Genomic DNA, 20,866 nt, shown 5'->3' with positions numbered 1-20,866 from the left:
ACATTTCAGGGCAGGTTCTATGCATTATCAGTTCTCTGTACTTCCCTTTGGCTTATCCACTACTCTCAGAGTATTCACAAAATGCCTGGCTCCAGCCATTGCCTGTTGCAGACAGAGAAAAATTCAGCTTTACCCCTACTTGGATGACTGCCTGATTCATGCAGTGAGGAAAAGCTGTTGCAGCCCCTTATATTTGTAAAGAACCTTCTAACCTCCTTTGGGGTACACTATCAACTAAAAGAAATCAAAATTAGTCCCCAGTCAAAATATTGTATTCCTGGGAGCAAGCTTGGACACAGCATCCCAGATGGCATTTCTTACTCCAGAAAAACAAGCCTATATGACAGGCTACTTCACTCAAATGGCCATAGTAACCCAGCTATCCACAAGGAAAATCCTGCAGGCCCTAAGGTTCATGGCCTCTTGCATCCTACTAATTCCATATGCCAGGCTGCATATGAGGAAACTTCAGTGGTACTTGAGCAACTGTCATACCTTGTCTAAGGACAGAGTTTCTTTGGTGGGCAGCAGCATGCAACCCACAACAAGGGGCTTCCCTGTACTCAACCCCAGGCTGCCCAGACCCTAACCACAGACGCATCAGGCTATGCCTAGGGGAACACCTGGATGACAAGTGCATTCAGGGCCACTGGAACCCAAGTCAAATTCATCTGCACATCAACCAAAAAGAGATGCTAGCTGTTCAGCATGCTCTAACAGCTTTCAGATCCCTATTCTCACCAGGACCCATGTTAATAAAAACAGACAACACCACAGTTATGTGGTACATCAACAAGCAGGGGGGAACCCACTCTTACCCAGTCTGTAGGCTAGCCATGGCCCTGTGGAACACGGCCTTGGACATGCATGTTCATCTGCAAGCTCAATTCCTGCCAGGTAAACAAAATTCACAGGCAGACAACTTAAGCAGAAATCTCTTAGACCCACACAAGTGGCAATTAGAACCCAACATCTTCAGCCTACTAATTCACAAATGGTGTCCCCAGAGGTGGATCTCTTTGCCTCCCCTTGCAATCACCAGCTTAGCAAATTCTGCACCAGGACACCTCACAGCAGGGCCTGGAAAGTGGATGCCCTAGCCTTCCAGTGGTAAAACCTCTCAATCTATGCTTTCCTCCCTCTGCTCCTTCTCTCAAGAATATTACACAAGATAAGACAGGACAGACCAAGGACAATCCTGATTGCCCTGGACTGGCCACTCCAGCACTGGTACCCACTACTGTGCAGCCTGTCACTGGTGCCACCCTGGCACCTACCCCAGATCCCAACCCTCCTCACTCAGCAGGGGGGACAGATCTTGCATCCGCAACTGCAAACCCTGAATCTTGCAGCCTGGCTTATTGCTTGAATTCTCCTCCAGTGACCAGGCTAAGCAAGCAGGTGCTGGATGCCATTGTTGACACCAGATGACCCAGTACAAGGAAATCCTATGTTGATAGGTGGAAAAAGGTATTTCTCCTGGATTCAGTCTAAAGGAGGGGACACAGCACTGCCCTTCCTACCTCTAATCCTGGATTACCTAGCAGATCTACTCTACAGAGGCCCATCCTTCTCCTCCATTAAGATCCATGTCTCTGCCATCTCGGCTCATTACAAGACTGAGCCACCTCTCTTCTCTCACCTTCTCATCAAACCGTTCCTGAGCGGGGCAAATAACTTAAGGCCGCCAAGGAGAGCACCCACCCCTGCTTGGAACCTTAAATTTGTACTGGAAAAGCTCACGCTACCCCCCTTTGAGCCTGCAGCGTCAGCAGAGTTGAAATTCCTCTCTTGGAAAACAGCCTTGCTTCTGGCCATCACTTTAGCTAGAAGAGTGTCTGAGCTACAAACACTTATGGCTGTGGAACCCTTCATTATTTTTCATGCTGACAGGATCTCCCTCAGGACTAATCCTTCTTTTATGCCTAAAGTGGTGTCCAGTGTTGCTTTCATCCAGTCTATCCATTTGCCAACCTTCTTCCCTAATCCTCAAAATAAAGGGGAAAGGATCCTGCAGTCCTTGGACATGCATAGACAGCGCATATTCTACCTGGATAGGACTAAGCCCTTCAGGAAATCTGACCAGTTACTACTCAGTTTGGCACCAAGGTCAGAGGGCAAGGCCATTTCAAAACAAACCATTTCCAAATAGATAGCACACTGTATCCATTTCTGCTACAAACACCATGGGAACCCAACCCCTCAGGGGGTCAGAACACATTCCACTAGGGCAACGTCTACCTCTACAGCATTCCTTGAAGGAGTCCCTATCAGGGACATGCTGGAAGCTGCTACCTGGAGTTCTGTGCACACCTTCACCAAGCATTACCACCTGCCTATCTTTTCCAAATCCAGGGTGGGTTTTGCAACAGCGGTCCTGCAGGGCATACTAGCCAGCCCCAACTCTTCTTGACTGCCTCCACCCTTCTTCAGCTTTGGGAATCCACCCAAGTGTGATGACTGCGAAGGTGAAACACGAAGAACATAGTACAGTTGTGTACACTTACCATAATGTTAGTGTATTCACTGTTGCAGTCCTGGTTTCCCTCCCTCCAGCCCCTTCTCTCTCTCTCTCTCTCTCTCTCTCTCTCAATTTCTCCTCTCTGTGTCTCTTACCCCTGCAGGGGTATTGCTATTGGTATTTACTTTTTACTGATGGTGATTTTCCCACCATAGCTTAGCTCCCTATTGGGGGGGCTCCTGACATTTGGGGCAAGAAAAACTGATGTAATGGTGTCTGCTGCTGTTTTTATACCCCTGACGACCTGACATCAGTCCTGGAGCAACAGCAATCGACGCAGAAATACTAAGTCTCTGGTATTCGGGCCGACTGAGGGCTACCTGCAGGCAGATAACCCATGTGTGATGATTGCAACAGTGAATACACTCGAACATCTACATTTATGTTAAGTGTACACAACTGTACTTTTGAGAGTGTGGAAGGTATCCTGAAGCTTTGGAAGCTGGCAGGCTGTTTATATCCTCTGCAGGGGTATAACCCATATAGCCAAGTCCTACTGTAGAAGTGAACATTCGACCATCTACTGTTATGGTAAGATTTGCTTATACAAGTATACTGTCTTTCTCATTACTATCCCTTCATAGAGGTTTTGTAGTCTTTCTTAAAACAAGCTGTTCATTAAGATGCTCATAGGTTCATAGGTGTTTACTAGGCTAACAACCACAAGGGCCTTTTTAAGCCTAGCCATGCATCCCAAATCTCTGACGAGTTCTGATGCCCTTAGTAAGTATAAGCATAGGCCTGGGAGATGAACCATTTACAGATTACTTCTGTCAATTAGAGACATAGGCACCAAACCAGGGCTGAATTTCCAGTTTCCCATCCAGTTGTCCTAGTTGTACTTGAATCGAGTTAGGGAGGAACTCTGCTTCACATGGATGGGGAGCCTGTTCCATAGACTGGGTGGTCTCTGGGATACATACCTATCTCTCCAGCAAGTCGTATTCATATCACAGGCAACGTTTAAGTCTTTAGAGTGGGTAATTCTGATGCTATTTGTTTTGTGGATATTCAGTAGGTCCATCAGAGTGGGGTCTGACAATGCCCTGTATGCAAGGCATAGATCTCCCCTCAAAAGCCTGTAGGAGACAGAATACAGGGATATGGCCTTGAGGCAGTTTGCATAGGACGTATTACGTACGCCCTGTATTCTTTTACTGCGGAACCTTTGTGGATGTTCCAGTTGTTGGATATGCCTGATTAGGTACATACCAAAGGGGGCATTGTATTCAGTGATAGGTCTGATGCATGCCAAATACGGTGGAACAATGACTTCCTTGGACGTAGATGCCATACCTTTGTTTATAAGTTGTGCAACATAGAATGATTTCCTCACCACTGTATACATGTGATGATCAAAGGCTAGATTACTATCTGTGTGTGTCCCTAAGTCCCTGACTACTAAGGGGGGTGTTGTCAATATAATGGTTACCTGAGATGGATGGCTTCCCAAAGTATACTATTTTGCATTTCTTGGCATTTAGTTTGTCCACGGCTCTGATACCAGTTGTTTGCCTGTGTCAGCCCCTCCTGGAGAACATTTGTGTCAGTGTGAGATTCAATGACGGCTCCTAATTTGCAATTATCTGCAAATTTAGTCAGCCAGAGACCACAGACATTGGCCTTGACTTCTGAGAGGTAGATGCCAAAAAGAGCAGTCCAAGAACTGATCCCTGAGGGACTCCACTTGTGACTGGCCTCTTTGTAGAGGAGGACTCCCTAATTCTAACTTCCTGGGTCTTATCTGTGAGCCATTTGGCTATCCACTGGTGACATAGTGTTTGTACCTAACCTCCTGTGTTTGTCAATAATACCCGAATGGGGTTTTGTGTCAAATGCCTTGGCCAGGTCAAGGTAGGCAGTGTGAACAACTTTGCCTCATCCGTTGCTTTGGTGACCTTCTCAAGGAAGTCCACCATGATGAGTAGGCATGAACTTCCCCTGACTAAACCAAACTGGGTTGGATCCAGTGTCTGGAGGTTTACTATATCTCTGTTGATCATCGCCATGATAATTTTTTTCCATGGCTTTACATCCAAGATTAGTGAGACTTATGGGTCTGTAGTTTCCAGGGTCTGCAGATGGCCCACCTTTGTGCAGAGGAATGAGGCACAAAGCCTGTTTGGAGGCTACGGTTAAATAGTAATTCCAGAGACCCTGATAGGTCATGTTTCATGCTATTTAGAAGGCATCCTGGGATATTGTCTGGACCCATTGATGCTTTGTTCTTCGTCTTAGAGAAAGCATTAAGGACCTTTTCCCAAGTGAAAGTAGTTATATTTGGTATTTCCTGAGGGAAGGTTGAAGGGAGAGAGGGATAAAGTTGGAGGTGAATTTATCAGCCAGTTGGTTTGCTATATCTTCTGGCTCCGTATTGGTGGCTCCATTTACAGTGAGCTCTGCACACAACTGTGTATTGCCTTTGAGGATGCAGACATAGCTAAAGAATGCTTTGTGGTTGTCCTTGGCCTGAGAGACCAAACTTACCTCAGATTTGGTTTTGGTAGACTTTTTGTCCTCTGAGTTGTTTGTTTAGTTTGAGAATGCTTTTATTTTGCTGGGTGCTGCACTTCCTAATTTTTGCCATGATTTTCTTCCTGTTATACAGACGATTGATTTTGAGATTCCACCAGAGTGGCTTGTTTTTCTAGTTCTGTATTTCTTCCTGGTGGGTACATCTGCCTCTATGCAGCTATTAACATGTTTGTACAGTGTTTCTGTGAACAGTTCTGCATAGGCAGAAGTGTTCTCAGGGTTTATGGGGTCTTGAAACTTAGCCAGTTTCTCACTTAATATCAGGAGATTACCCATAGAATAGTTCCTGAATATTCCAGGTTTAGTTGGGGATCCAGGTTTCATTTTTACTTTAAAGCAGAACCTAGCCTGTTTGTCTCAGCAGCCAGCATCTTGAGGTACGAAACGGACCTGGTGAGATGAAAGGGTTGATCAGGCCTTAAGATGAATTCATAGTACCAAAGCTTCGTAAGAGAAGTGTGTGTGGTGGCTTTTTTGCTACTTCCTTTTTTAATAATTCTTTCTCCTCTTCCATTAAAGTGGATACATGTGTGGTGTGTATGTATGTGTGTGCAGATTTTATATAGATCTGCACAGAGATGCATTATATCTGTATATTCTTTTTTTCAGCTGTTCCTGTTAGGGGTCGCCACAATGGATCATCTGTTTCTATTTCGTCCTGTCCTCTGCATCTTACTCTGTCACACCAACCACACCTGTATGTCCTCTCTCACAACATCCATGAACCTTATCTTAGGCCTTCCTCTTTTCCTCTTACCTGGCAGTTCCGTCCTTAGCATCCTTCTCCCAATATACCCAGCATCCTTCCTCAGCACATGTTCAGGTCAAAACAATCTTGCCTTTCTGGCTTTGTCTCCAAACCGTCCAACCTGAACTGACTCTCTAATATACTGATACCTAATAGTGTCCATCCTTGTCACACCCAGTGCATATCTTAACATCTTTAGCTCTGCCATCTCCAGCTCTGATTCCTGTCTTTTCATCAGTGTGACCATCTCCAACCCATATAACCATAGCTGGTCTCACTACCCTCTTGTAGATCTTCCCTTTCACTCTTATTGGTGCCTGTCTCTCACAAATCCTCCATCTGTCACAGATCACTCCTGGCACTCTTCTCCACCCACTCCATCCTGCCTGTACTCTCTTCTTCACCTCTCTTCCCAAGTCTCCAGTACTCTGAACCATTGATCCCAAGTATTTAAACTCACCCTCCTTGGCCAGCTCTACTCCCTGCATCCTCACCATTCCTCTGTCCTCCCTCTCATTAACACACATGTATTCTGTCTTAGTCCTACTGACCTTCATTCCTGTCCTCTCTAGTGCATGTCTCCACCTCTGTAGGGTCTCTTCTAGCTATTCCCTACTCTCACTCATCCGCAAGCATCATAGTCCACAGGGACTCCTGTCTGATCTTGTCCGTCAACCTGTCCCATCACCATTGCAAATAAGAAAGGGCTAACAGCTGATCCTTGATGTACTCCCACCTCCACCTTGAACGCATTTGTCACTCCTACCGCAGACCTCACCACTGTCTCACTACCCTTGTACATATCCTGTACCACTCTTACATACGTCTCTGTCACTCCTGACTTTCTCATACAATAGCACAACTCCTTTCCTGGCACCCAGTCATATGCTTTCTCAAAGTCCACAAAGACGCAATGCAACTCCTGACCCTCTCTATATGTCTCCATCAGCACCATTGGTGCAAACATCACATCTGTAGTCCTCTTTCCCAACATGAAACCATACTGCTGCTCACTAACCATCACCTCCTTTCTTAACCTAGCTTCCACTATGCTTTCCCATAACTTCATGCTGTGACTGATTAATTTTCTCTCTCTGTAGTTACCACAGCTCTGCACATCACCCTTTATTCTTAAAAATCTGAACCAAAACACTTCTTTTCCACTCCTCAGGCATCCTCTCACTTTCCAAGGTTTCATTAAACAATCTGGATAAAAACTCCATCTCTCCTAAGCACCTCCATATTTCCACAGGTATGTCATTTGGACCAACAGCCTTTCCATTCATCCTCTTCATAGCTGTCCTTACTTCCTCCTTGCTAATCCGTTGCACTTCCTGATTCACTATCCTCACATCATCCAACCTTCTCTCTCTCTCATTCTGTTCATTCATCAGCCTCTCAAATTACTCCTTCCATCTGCTCAACACACGCTCCTCACATGTGAATACGTTTCCCTCATTATCCTTTATCGCCCTTACCTGCTGCACATCTTTCCCAGCTCGATCCCTCTGTCTAGCCAATGGATACAGGTCCTTTTCTCCCTTCTTTAGTGTCCAACCTTTCATACAACTCTCCATACGCCTTATCTTTAGCCTTCACCATCTCTCTTCACCATATGCCTCATCTCCTTGTACTCCTATCTACTTTCTTCATCTCTCTGACAATCCCACTTCGCCTTCACCAACCTCTTTCTGTGTATACTCTCCTGTACTTTGTCGTTCCACCACCAGGCCTCCTTGTCCTCCTTCCTCTGTCCAGATGTCACACCAAGCACCTTTCTAGCTGTTGCCCTTACCAGCTCTGCTGTAATTACCCAGCTGTTCGGTAACTCTTCACTGCCACTTAGTGCCTCTCTTAATTCTTTCCTGAACTCCACCTTACAGTCATCCGTTTTCAACTTTCATCATTTGATCCTTGGCACTGCCTTCACTTTTCTCCTCTTCTTGATTACCATCATCCTACAGACCACCATCCTGTGCTGCCTAACTACTATGCTTTCCCCTGTCACTCTTTACAGTCTCCAATCTCTTTCAGACTGTCCCTCCTGCATAGGATATAATCCACCTGGATGCATCTTTCTCCACTCTTGTAAGTCACCCTGTGCTCCTCCCTCTTAAAGTATGTACTCACCACAGCCATGTCCATCCTTTTCACAAAATCTGCTACAATCTGACCTTCTGTCTTCCTCTCAACACCATACCTACCCATCACTTCATCCCTTATATTCCCTTCACCAACATGCCCATTGAAATCTGCTCCAGTAACCACTCACTCACCCTTGGATTCACTCATCACCACTTCATCCAATTTGCTCCAAAATTTCTGTTTCTCATCTATCGTACACTCAACTTGCCGAAGCATATGCACTAACAACATTCATCATCACACCATCAGTTTCCAGCTTCATAGACATCACTCTGTCTGACACACTCTTCACCACCAAAACACTCTTGGCATACTGTTCCTTCAAGATAACCCCTACTCCAGTTCTCCTCCCATCCACACCATGATAGAACAATTTGTACCCACCTCCAATACACCTGGCCTTATTCCCCTTCAATCTGGTCTCTTGCATGCATAATTCTCTCCATCATATCAGCTAGCTCTCTCCCTATACCAGTCATACTACCAACATTAAAAGTTCCTACCCTCACTACCACACTCTTAACCTTCCTCCTCTCTTCCTGCCTTTGGACATGCCTTCCCCCTCTTTCTCCTTCTCTCAGCCAGCAGTAGCCCAATTTCCACCAACACCCTGTTGGCTAATAATACTGGTGGCGGTCATTGTTAACCCAGACCTTGACCAAGCTGGTATGGAAATCTTGTATTGTTGTCCGCTTACGGCATTTGGCAAAAGTTTTACACCGCATGCCCTTCCTGACGTAACCCTCCCCATTTATCTGGTCTTGGGATCAGCACAAAGAAATGCATTGGCTTTTGTGTTCCCTGTGGCTTATGTATATCTGTATTTATACATGTATGTGGATCTACTTTGAAATTCTGACACCCTTATGATCGACTGTCATACCCGAGATGATAATACCGAAACTTGAAAAAACAGAATGTTGACTTTTTCCCAGGGTAAGTAAACTCTTACCCAAACATAAACAAAACTCAATCTGAAGCAAGTAAAACCCACCTAGCCTTCACTTTGGGGGGGGCTGCACCCCCCAACTATATATATCCCTTTAGACCAGTTAGAGCTATGGATATTGTTTTTTGCTATAAAAGTTCTGAAAGAAAAGTGGATATTTATTCCCTTCTTAATCCCCCAAGCCCAGCAACCAGTCTTATTTATAATTTTTGTTAACTAGTGTAGAGCACTGATCCCATTGGACCAATTTTAGTGTCAGCCCAGAATGTGAACACACATCAAGTGGGAAAAAATAAAAATAATTTATACAATAAAAGAGCACACTAAAACAAAGGAATAGTTAATATGCAATAGAAAAATGTATTGTGCAATTTAAGCAAGGGAGGAGTAAGTATATTTACTCCTTGTGTGGAGAGATTGTGCTCATCTGACAGTTGGCAGTAGACAGAGTCATCACTCTTTCAGCTATTCCATGAAAAGTGAACATTTGTAAAGTTGTCTACTTTCCAGTCATGTCCTGGTGTTAATTATTCAAGAGTCTTGATTGGTCCTCCTCCTTGGAGTATGCTAGGTATGTAGATGGACATTTTTTCAACATGGGAGAAAGTGGCCGTACCCAACTTCTCTGTAGTGCAGCAATGCCTAAGGTAATCTGTGGAGGCTGCGTTCTCTTACCCATGGTTGTATGCCTTCCCAATATTCTTCTGACTCCACCCATTGTCATTAAAAGCTAGAAAAGGAAGACCAAAAATTATTCTCTTAACCCTGTGATGACTGATAATTTTGAGTTCTTGGGTCTTACAATTATAGGAAGCCCTTCTGGTACAAACCAAATTTGAGGCACAAAGTTGAATGTCAGTACAGTTTAGGGGGTAGATCCCTTTATCCCAACAAACCCCTTTGGCAGGGGTTTCAGACGTGATTGAAGTAATCTGGAAACCTTCCATGAAATGTACTTCTGTGGAAAGTTGTTCACTGTCACCCTGTTCAGTTATCATGCAGGTGATTCTGACCTACCTCTGGTACTTTTGTATAATATATATCTGGCTCCATTTCAGGGTTCAAAATGTGGTTTAGTTTCTTTACCCCTTAAGGAACTGTTTTTTAACACCTTTATTGAAGCATCACTTGTGACATAAGCAAACTTACATTTATGTAAAAGTAATCAAACCATGTTAACAAGTTCGCATTCACAAACGTTGTACATCACATATCATGTAGTCAAAGCAACATTACATAAATTGTTCAGTTCTTGCCTTCTCTTAATCATTCCTCTTCCAATACATTTTTCTGCATGCATTGTTCCCTGTGCACTTTACTGATACCCTTTCTAAAGATCCCACTTTTTCTTTCATCTCCATTACAATACTCATTACTTCCAACTATAGTTTGGCAGCCACCAGAATGAAACTTAACAAGGTCTTCCTGTCTGTAGGCAATTCAAATCCTGTATCCCAAAAGTCCACTTATTTGCTCACCCAGTATTCATGACAGAGTACTTTATAGGGAATTTTTAAGTCTGTCAACTCCTTACACTCTGAGAACATAATGCTCCCAGGTACCTCTTTCTTCCCTATTACACTTCCATTTGCCATCTACTTGATTTTAGAGTCTGCTTGGGGTATAAAAGTAACTGTGCAAATACTTCTAGGCAAATATCCTAAATCTTCTAGATTTTGTTGCGTATTTGGGAGCCATACATATGCCCTCCCATTGTTTCTTCCTGAATTGCATATCTAATTTCTCTTTCCAATCTTTTATGACCCCTTCTCATTGATTCTTATAAATGTTCAATGTTTTATATGCCTTACTAATTATCCCATTTTAGATATCGGCTTCTGTTCTAGATTAATTTAAAAACTCAGCTAGTGCAGTTCTCCTATTTAGGATTCCTCTGCCCCTTTCACCACTCTGGAACACTTGGCAGGGATTTCAAATATGACTAATGAAGCCACCGTAACATCTTCTGTGAATCAGTCTTCTAAATGAAAGAGGTTCTCCTGCTATGTGGAAGGGTATTATTTTCCATCTGTTAATTGCCATGCAGGTTATTCTGCCCTACCTTTTGTAGTCGTGTAAGTTGTGTCTGTTATTTTGTGGTCATTGCCTGTTTGAGATATTTCTGCTCATCAAGACTATATGACTTTATCCCAGCATTTTCTGGTCAGGTAGTCCTTAGGACTTCAACGTTCATGATCAACAGGCTTACTGTCCAAAATTTGTGCATGTCTGAAGTTCAACTCTTTTGAAAATAGCTGTCTTTGGGAACATCACATCAGCTGACTAGATCTTTGAAGTTCAGACCATTATATGTAGGAGCCATATTTTGTGTTTCACATTGATCGTGTAGCCTTCAAGCCTTGTCCACATTTCCTGCAGAAAGTTCTCAGAATTGTTCTTAAGTCCATTTATCTCCCTGTTTTCTGACCACAAAGAGTGCAGGAAAGAGCCCTTCCCATTTTGGCTGCATTAAACAATTTCAGATTTTACTTGAACGGTGTTCATAGGCAAAGCCAAAAGTGTACTATTGCCATGACAGTGATTTGGTTCACATTTCTGTTCTTTGTATTATCGTTTTGCTCTGCACTGTTTTGTTTACAGCTTGGTTTAATTTTTCTTGAATGCCACATACTAAATGAGATGGAATGTGTATTGCTTTGACTTGGGTAAAGTCTTCAAGGAGTATGTGAGGGAGAGTTTTTGTGTGGTTTTGAAGGGGGAAGATGTGATACCTTGACCTTTCACAAAAAATCTGAATGTTTGTTTAGTTATCAGATTTGGATGGTGAGACACGAAGTATGGTCGAAAAGATGATGTATGATCAGAGGCAGAAGTCCATGGGTCTTCCTACCTCAGATGAGCAGAAGAAACAGGACATCTTGAAGAAGTAAGTATGACCGAGTGACCTTTTCAGATTTTATTGCTTTGATTTGTTTCAAAATAAGAATACCTTTTTTGTTTGCATATTAACCATGTGAGTGGATTGGAGCAGGACATTTTTCATCCAGTTTGGTGCCAAATTGCAGATACTGCAGAGAACAAATAGCAGATTTACATACTACAAAACTTGCTGTTTCTATATAGTTGTTTACTTAAAAGACAGAACAAGTGCATAGTAATTGGTGGTTGACATGAAGAGAGCAATATTTACTATCTGCATATATGGAATAGACCTTGCAGAAAACTTGTCTGGAGTAGAAGATAATTTTTTCAAGGTATCTCAGTTTGATTTTATGAATAAGTGTGTGTATTAATTTACACAGACAGTATATATACAAGTTTTTTATTTTTATAATTATGTGTGTGTGAGTAAGTGCATGTATTTATAGATGTATTACGATCTGATGTTGTCAATCGTCATTCATTCTTGACTCTGTTGGATCTCTATTCCGACCCTCAGAACTGACTCGGCCATTATATCAAGCTTGCGCTAGCCAGAAACTCTCAAGCCAAGGCTAATCCTACTGCCTCTCTTCCCTTCCCCTCAGATCTTGTTTGCCACATAGAAGATTGGATGCGTCCGCCGTGCTCTCAGCTAAGTGCTACATTGTTTTTATATATTTTTTATATAATGTCTTATCTTTAACTCTTTAATTGTTGCCTCTCCTTGATATTTGTTGTTACTGCTATGTTTTTTTGGTGTGAGTGATATATATTACTTTCTTTCTTACCTTGTCTATAAAAGCTTACTTGCCATCATTGGTATAGGCCCCTCCCTTCTCTCTTACCTTTGGTAAATTCTTAAATACCGTTGTTGGTATTTCCTTTCTCTTCTTTCTTTCCTCCCCACTTTTTACCACTTTTGCGGGTATTTTTTTTCCCAACTACCATTGTTGGTACAGTTTAAAAAAAAAAAAATAAAAAAAATTAAAACTTTTACTCTGTGTTTTCCATTAGTTTGTTAGTTCCGTTAGTGTGTGAGTTTTGTGTCTGGGTGCTTTCCCTCTTGTATCCTACCACCCAACACTACAACCTGTGAGAGATGCACTTATCTAGCCAAACTGGAGGTAAAGCTCTCTCCAACCAAGACTGAACTTGACAGTTATGAGGAGAAGGTAAACATTTGCACCACACCACACTCATCACAGTCTCACTAAATCTACACCACCAAAATCAACACATAGTAGCACAAAACATTTGAGGAGGCTCTCAATAATAATCTGTCTAAGCAACAGAGACCTCCAATGCAGAAACGCAAGCAACCTCCATCCCCCAACACAACCCAAATGAGACATAGCCCACAGACTCAGTGTGCCACTCAACCACAGCCAGTAAGGCAAAACAACTTACCCAACACACAAGTCATAGGTTACTCTATAGTCAGGCACACTGATGTCCCACTCACCAGGCTAAACAAGGAGAAGGTTAATGTCAGCTGCCTGTCGGGTGCCAGGATCCGCCACATAACCCACGCACTCAGGTCACGCCACAACAAGTACAAATATGACTTCCCATGTTGGTGTGAATGACCTGAGACATACCTCCCTGGAGTACATGAAAAGAGACATGGAAGAACTCTTCGATCTTGTAGCCCAGACCGGTATGACCCTAGCCCTGAGTAGCATTCTGCCATCGCCCAGAATGATACCGCAGTACAAGGACAAAATGATTGACTTCAAGCAATTGGCTAAGCTTCTGGTGTCATTCTAAGGGGATCCAGTATCTGTCTGCTTGGGATGACATGGTCGACAGACCACGATGCTTTGCCACAGATGGCCTGCACCTGTCGCCCCTGGGATTCCAGATCCTGGCTAAGGCTCTTGCTTCCCCTATAGTGCCTTTTTTAGGCAAGGTTCAAATAACCCACCGTAACAGGAACAGGCAAGCAAAAACTGAGGGTAATGGTACTCAATGTTAGAAGTCTAAATCTCAAAATGCACTCACTCGAGGCACTCCTTAAAATGGAGAACATTGATATCTGTGCAGTAACTGAGACCTGGTTCAAGGCTCCAGAGAGCACCCCTGCACTACCAGGCTATAACTCATACCACACTTTTTGGCCATGTAACCTGGACCGAAACACCAAAGGCGGAGGTGTGTCCATATTCATTAAGGATATCCACACCTCCAAGCTAGTTGCTCAGCATAATGCATCCGAGGTTATCCAAGTGCAAATAACTCTGGGCAAAACTGCAATCCAAATTGTAGCTTGCTACAGATCCCCACCATGCCCCAGGATTCCCACTCCTCTTTTCTTGATGTACTGGAAAATATTAGGGTTCAGTGAAACAGCCTAATAATGGGCGACTTCAACTACCCCACCATTAACTGGGAAAACTACTCGTGTACCAACTCCTTAGCTCAACGCTTTCTGGAATTCATAAACTCCAATGCCCTGGATCAACTTATCTACACCCCCCCCCTCCCACCAGGGGCAACAATATCTTAGACCTAGTCATTACCAAAATAAGTGATCGGTGTTCCACACCTGAAATCAACTCCTCGTTGATTCGATCCGACCATAAGCTAATCACCCTTGATATCCACATCCCGCCCCCACCCCCCCATTAAGGAAACCACAGTAAAAAATGTCTCCAAAGCCAACTTCATGCTTCTTAAGACAGAAGTGGTGAACACCCATGCAGATGGACAGTACAGTTCCAACTGCGGAATCATACACAAATGCACTCTATAAGCACTTACACGAGTGCCTGGATCGTGCTATTCCAAACAGAACCAAGATGCTATCCTCCAAATAAAGGAAGCCAATCTGGTGGTCCCCTGCCATAAACAAACTGTACAACAGAAGGAAGAAACTGTTGCAAAAGAGAGTAAAATCCCATGAGTGGAGGAGCTCCCTGGTCAGCCTCAGTAAGAAGCTGAGATCCCTTATAAGATCCTCCAAAGCTAGCTACGAAAACAAAATCGCCACTAATTCTAAGGACAACCACAAAGCATTCCGTAGCCTATGTCAAGAATCTTGATGGCAACACCCAGATCTGCTCTGAGTTACAGCACAACGGCACGAAAATTACAGAACCAACTGATATTGCCAACATCCTGGCAGATAGGTTCAGTGCTAACTCCCCCCCCCCCCAAAAGGCCCATATCTATACAGGAAGAATGCAGAGTCCCTGTAATCACAACTACGCAGGTAAAAGATGCACTTTCTAAAGCCAAAAACACAACATCCATGGGACCGGACAACATCCCAGGCTGCATTTTACACAAACTTCAGAACGAACTGGCTCCCCACTTAAGCACCATGATCAATAATAGCCTCGCATCAGGCTTTGTGCCCAATGAATGGCACACAGCAGCAGTTATCCCACTCCACAAAGGGGAAGCCACCACTGATCCCGGGAACTATCGACCTATTAGCCTGACGAGCCTGGTCTGCAAGGCCATGGAACATATCATCATGGAACTCATAAGCAAAGACACTGGTAACCTCCAAACTCCGGATCCCACCCAGTTCAGGTTTGTGAAAGGCAGATCATGCTTCCTGAATCTGATAGACTTCTGTGAGGCAATCACCAAAGACGTAGATGAGGCTAAGGTGGTTCACACAGCCTATCTTGACCTCATCAAGGCTTTCAACACCATCCCCCATTCTGGAATTATAGCTAAACTGACTAAACTAGGTATAAATCTCTGTCACAAGATGGGTTGCCAACTGGCTCACTGACAGAACCCACACTGTAAAAGTTGCAGACTCCAAATCTGACCTCAAAACAGTGACAAGTGGAGTACCACAGGGTTCCGTCCTGGGACCTCTCCTGTTTGCTATCTACTTTTCTGAAGTACAGGCTAACACAGAAAGCCTCTGGCTAATGAAGTTCGCAGATGACTGCAAACTAGGAGCCATAGTCAAGTCCCCAAATGATGTATACATCCTACAGAAGGGCCTCACTGAGACAGATGCCTGGTGTCAGCGCCATGGCCTCAAGCTCAATGCCAAAAAGTGCAGTGTCATCCCCTTTGGTAAAAACTCTGCACCCATGAACTACCACATAGGCAGCAATCTACTTAACACCGAATGTGTGATAAGAGACCTTAGGACCCAGGTGGACAGTAGTCTCTCCTTTGATAGTCACATCGCCACAGTAGTCAGGAAGTCCTTCTACATGGCACACCATCATAAAAGGGTTCTCATCCAGGAAAAAAGAGGTCATTGTTCCCCTCTACTCGACACTCATTAGACCCATTATAGAGTACAATGCCTCTTTTGGAATGTACCTCACAAGACATCTGCAACAGCTGGAAAGGCCATACCTCCCAAAGAGGATTACTGGCCTCAAACAAATGCCCTGCACTGACCGTCTCAAAAAACTCCAGCTTTACTCCGTAGCATATCGCCTACTTCGAGGTGATCTCTGCCTAACATATAAAGCTATGTCAAACTCAGAGCTGTTGGACCTGCTACACTTAAGGAAATCCAAATCCCTCTGAGCTACACGCAATAGGGACCTAAACCTTGTCACCACAATAAACAGGACTTGCTGGAGGGATAGATTCCTGTCCGAGAGACTTCCCTTACTCTGGAACAGGCTACCCATCTATGTCAAGCAAAGTTCTTCATTAGCATTCTTCAAGAAAAATCTTGAGTGGATGGGAAATAGGAAATACACCCCGAGGATCACTTCTGTGTCTCTGCTCGACAGTGGCACAGGAAAATAACTTTCTTGGGTGGCGTAAGCCAGGGAACCTTGTTGGCTAGGCTTACGTAGGCCCTTGGGCCGATAGCCTAGTACCTACCTATGAACGTATGGCTGAGAAACAGAAGGGAACCACAGGGTCAAACAGTGTGAGGAATGTGGCAGGAAGGTACCCAACTTGGATGGGCATCTTTCTTGTGTTTATTGTTTGGGGGTGCCATATTTGGATATTCAACTGCTGTGTGTGAACTCTGCAAGGTTTTCAGTGCTCAAACCCTTACAGAGAGGCGCAGCAAACGTATCCTCAAAGAGCTGCTAAAATGCCCTTTTGGTGAGGCTTTGTCTGGGGCTGAGACATGTAAATCTCCCAAAAAAGAGCCCAAGAAAAAGTTATTCAGTTCCTGCATCTCCTAAACTACATGAATCAAAATCTACTAAGGGCCAGATGCTGACTCATCCCCCAGAACCGAGGCCCAAGATACCAAAATCGACACCAACTAGTACTGCTCTGGCACCGAAGCCTGTCACATCTCCCACAGTGCCAAACACTACTGAAACTTCAAAAATTCCTACGGCACCGACTTTATGATCTGTACCAATGACCCTCTCGGCACCAACAATAGTTTCCCCTAGCATACCAGTTACTTCCTCCCCTGCAAAGCAAGTTATTGGTTAACCGACCACAGTGCCGAAGGTAGAGAGTACACCCAGGACTAGGTACTCCCCATATATAGACCCCTACTTGGGACAGAAATTAAGCCCATTCATTGGAAGGCCAGAATTGCCCTCGGATGATGTCCATCTGATGCACCAGGAGCCTTTCAGAGCTTGATGTAGTCAGATTAGTGGATCAGCTCTTGGCAGCCAGAGGTCTCCCTGCCCATCTAGGACCTCTCTCCCATCCAGAGCTGAGGTTTACTATCCAAGGACTCCCATTTATCTTTCTCCTTCAACTTCTCCGCAGGTCTTGGAGCCCTCTACTTTGACATTCCCATTGCCCACTATTTCTGTGGCAATGGTGGACCTCACCTTGGTTCTGGATCCGACTCTATGGTCAGCAGCTCTGTCGGATCCGACTCACCCACAGGACCATGACTTGGCTGCCAGCTCTGGGATCCCTAGATCAGCTCTGATTTTTTTTTTTGTCCACTGTGCCGTCTACGGTTCCTGGTGCCCTGTCAGTTTTGAGTCCTCTCACGGCTCCTGCTCTGGAGGTGGGCTTATCAGAGTGGGGTGTGACCCCGATGCCTTCCAGATTATGAAGAGAGCCCTGGCTTCTGCAGGCTCACAGCTGGTACCATCCGCATCGGAGTGTCACATCTGTATATCCTCTGGCTCATAGCTGTCACCATCTGCTTCACTGGGGCAGCGGGCACAAAAGCAGCAAGACACCTTGTTGCATGGTCCCCCTCTCTTCGGAGTCGTCCTCTGATCTTCCCCCATGAGTTGCCACCCTGTAAGAGAATGTGCAAGAGGAAGCACCTGGATTCTCCAGAAGAATCGGTCACTGAGGATACAGATTTCGATGAAGGGGGAAGGGTCTTCTCGATCACCCCCCTGAAGATGTCTCCTTTGGAGACATCCAGGAAATTTTAAAACAGAGGAGTGATTGAAAGTCCACAAACCCATCCTCCGAGGAATCTGTTTTCTTGCAGGCTTTTCATGCCCACCCTTCTACTTCTTGGGTGTAACCCCACCTGCTGATGAACTGGTAAAACTCATCATGCAGCGTACATGGAAGGCCATTGATACTATAGAGCCAATTCCCTGGATACCGTACAAAGTTATTTCTTCACCTGAGGGTCAGCCTCACTAGTCAAACGGTGTAGCAGTAGATGCCATGGTGGTGGCGGCAGCTGCCACAAAGAAGGAACTCACCAAATTGAGTCCAACTGTCCATCCTCCAAACCAAGAGTCCAGGATGATGGACAGATTTGGGAAGCGGGTCTTTGCTTCATCGACCTTCGCCATATGGTCCTTGAATTTTTTGGCACATTTTACTCTACTCTAAAGGGCTCTGATAATCAAGCTTTCAGAAACATTAGCAGCAGCAGTGTCTGATGAGGTCTGTGATAAGGTTGCCTCTCAGCCTGCCACCCTAGAGTCCATCTCCAACTCGTCCATATGGCCTATTGCACATACAGCCGAAGGGACTTCCAGGGCAAGGAGTACAGGTGTTGCCATTGGGAGTCATGCCTGTATGCACTTGTGTGACTTTGCAGACCTCTTCAAGTCATCCATTATCAATGCTCCCATTGATGCTTCGTCACTATTTGGCTCAAAAGTCCAAGACACATTAGCCAGTTGTGAGAAGGGTGGAAAGATCCTTTCTGCTCTGGGAGTTCTTTTTTCCACTCCTCAACAACCTTACTCCAGGAATCAGAGGAGTGGAATGATGTGGTTCAGAAAGTCCCAAAGGTCTTTTTGGGACATACGTGGCAAGTATTCCTCCCGGAGCAGGTGGGGGAGCTCTTCTGGAGGATGCCTCTCCCATAGCAGAGGGTGCCCTCGTAACCGGGGTTGTAAGGATTCTTTGTGGGCAACCCTACCAGTGTTCCTGAGCAGCAGCCTGATTGCTTACCTCTGGAAGCAGTTGGGGGAAGATTCTCTGTGTACCACTCAGCCTGGCACACAATAACATCAGATTCTTGGGTGCAGACAGTAATTACCAGAGGTTACCATATCCACTTCATTCTTTGTCCCAGACCACAAAGACGACCAAATAGGATCCGGATTTTACTCCAGATTCTTTTTAGTGCCAAAAAAGACAGGGGGTCGGAGGCCAGTCTTAAATCTCAGTGTACTGAACAAGTTTGTTCAACAAACAGAATTCTGGATGGTCATGGTTCAGTCTATCCTCTCGTTTCTGGAGAAAGAGGATTGGAGAAAGAGGATTGGATGTGCTCCATAGATCTTGAGGATGCATATTACCACATAAAATGGACAAACGCTCCAGAAGATACCTGCACTTCCAGCTAGGAGCCAGTGATTACCAGTTTCGAGCACTGCCTTTTAGTCTCACCACAGCCCCCAGGGTGTTCAAATGCATAGCAATGGTAGCAGCTCACTTAAGGCTACAAGGGATTCCATGTGTTTCCATATTTAGGGGACTGGCTCCTCACCACCCCCACCAGGCATCTGCTGCTTTCCATCTTGGACTTCGTTCTAAGGCTTGCAGACTTCTAAGGCATCTCGATCAACAGAGAAAAGTCAAAGCTGTCCCACACACAGGACATAGAGTTTATCGGCGGAAGACTAAATGCAAGATCCTGCATTGCTGCTCTTCCTCTTCACAGATTGGAGAAGTTGAGGTTATAACTACAAGTGATACTCTCTCAAGACAAAGTTCTGGCCTGCAAGTTCTTAAAGCTCCTTGGGTCCATGGCAGCGGCAATCACCTTAGTTCCTCTGGCGAGTTGCTACATGAGGCTACTTCAGTGGTTTCTGGCATTGCAGTGGTTAACTCCTCCAATGTTGCTGACAATCCAAATAATCAACTGGTACAAGCAGGACTTATATTGATGGATGATGCCAGAAGACACATTTCGCAGCCACCCCTTTTCCCCCTCTTAGCCCAAGGCCATAGTGACCTTGGATGCATCCTTGATAGGGTGGGGGGTATTTTCAGAGAAAGACTGTCTAAGGCACTTGGTCACCTAAAGAGGCCAGTTTGCATATCAACATCCTAGAACTGAGGGCCGTGCTCTTAGCATTCCAATCTGCCCTCCCTATAGGGACAATTTGCTATTCAGTTGGACAACATGTCAGTAGTCTGGTACATCAACAAACAGTGGGGGACCAGATCCTACCCTCTTTGTCGGGAAGCCCTAAGAGTTTGGCAATGAGCGATTGCCTCCAATCGCTTTCTGATAGCAACGCACATTCCAGGGAACTCCGTGTTTGCAGATAAACTGAGCAGATGCATTCTCCTGCCTCACAAGTGCTGTCTCAATCCCGATGTTGCAGCGAAGATTTTTTGTTGATAGGGTCAGCCTTGCTGCAATCTGTATGCCTCTCCCACAAACCACAAATGCAGCAGCTACTTTGCCTTGGTTCCCCCTCAGGGGGAGTCCGGGAGAGATGCTCTTCTCCACAATTGGTCCTCGGGACTTCTTTATGCCTTTCCACCATTTCCCCCTAATTCCCCAATTTCTGAAGAAAGCCCAACAGTTGAAAAGCAAAGTTATTCTCATTGCATCTTATTGGCTCCGTCAAGTCTGGTTTCCCTTTCTCTGGCCTCACTTAATTTTCCGTCTGTGGATTCTGGATCCAACCCCAGACCTGTTGTCTCATCCACAGGACCTGGTCCATCTCAACCTACAAAATCTCAAGCTGACATCTTGGTTTCTCCACTTCCTGTAGTTGGCAGG

At 44.8% G+C, this 20,866-nt stretch overlaps 1 protein-coding gene across 1 annotated transcript in view; it reads left to right on the top strand.

Annotated features, from left to right (window-relative positions):
* The window catches only part of NUDC (nuclear distribution C, dynein complex regulator), a gene marked incomplete in the record, with an annotated part of 611,459 nt that overhangs the window by 516,846 nt on the left and 73,747 nt on the right, over positions 1-20,866 (top strand). The window contains 1 exon segment of the mRNA XM_044089579.1: positions 11,667-11,785. Coding sequence (XP_043945514.1) covers positions 11,667-11,785 — 119 coding nt within the window.

Source organism: Protopterus annectens, chromosome 1.part1, assembly GCF_019279795.1.
Source record: "Protopterus annectens isolate FY-2018-M chromosome 1.part1, PAN1.0, whole genome shotgun sequence".
NCBI classification, from domain to species: Eukaryota; Metazoa; Chordata; order Ceratodontiformes; family Protopteridae; genus Protopterus; species Protopterus annectens.
The sequence above is the reverse complement of the archived record's forward strand: the minus strand, read 5'-3'. Positions and strand labels throughout refer to the sequence as shown.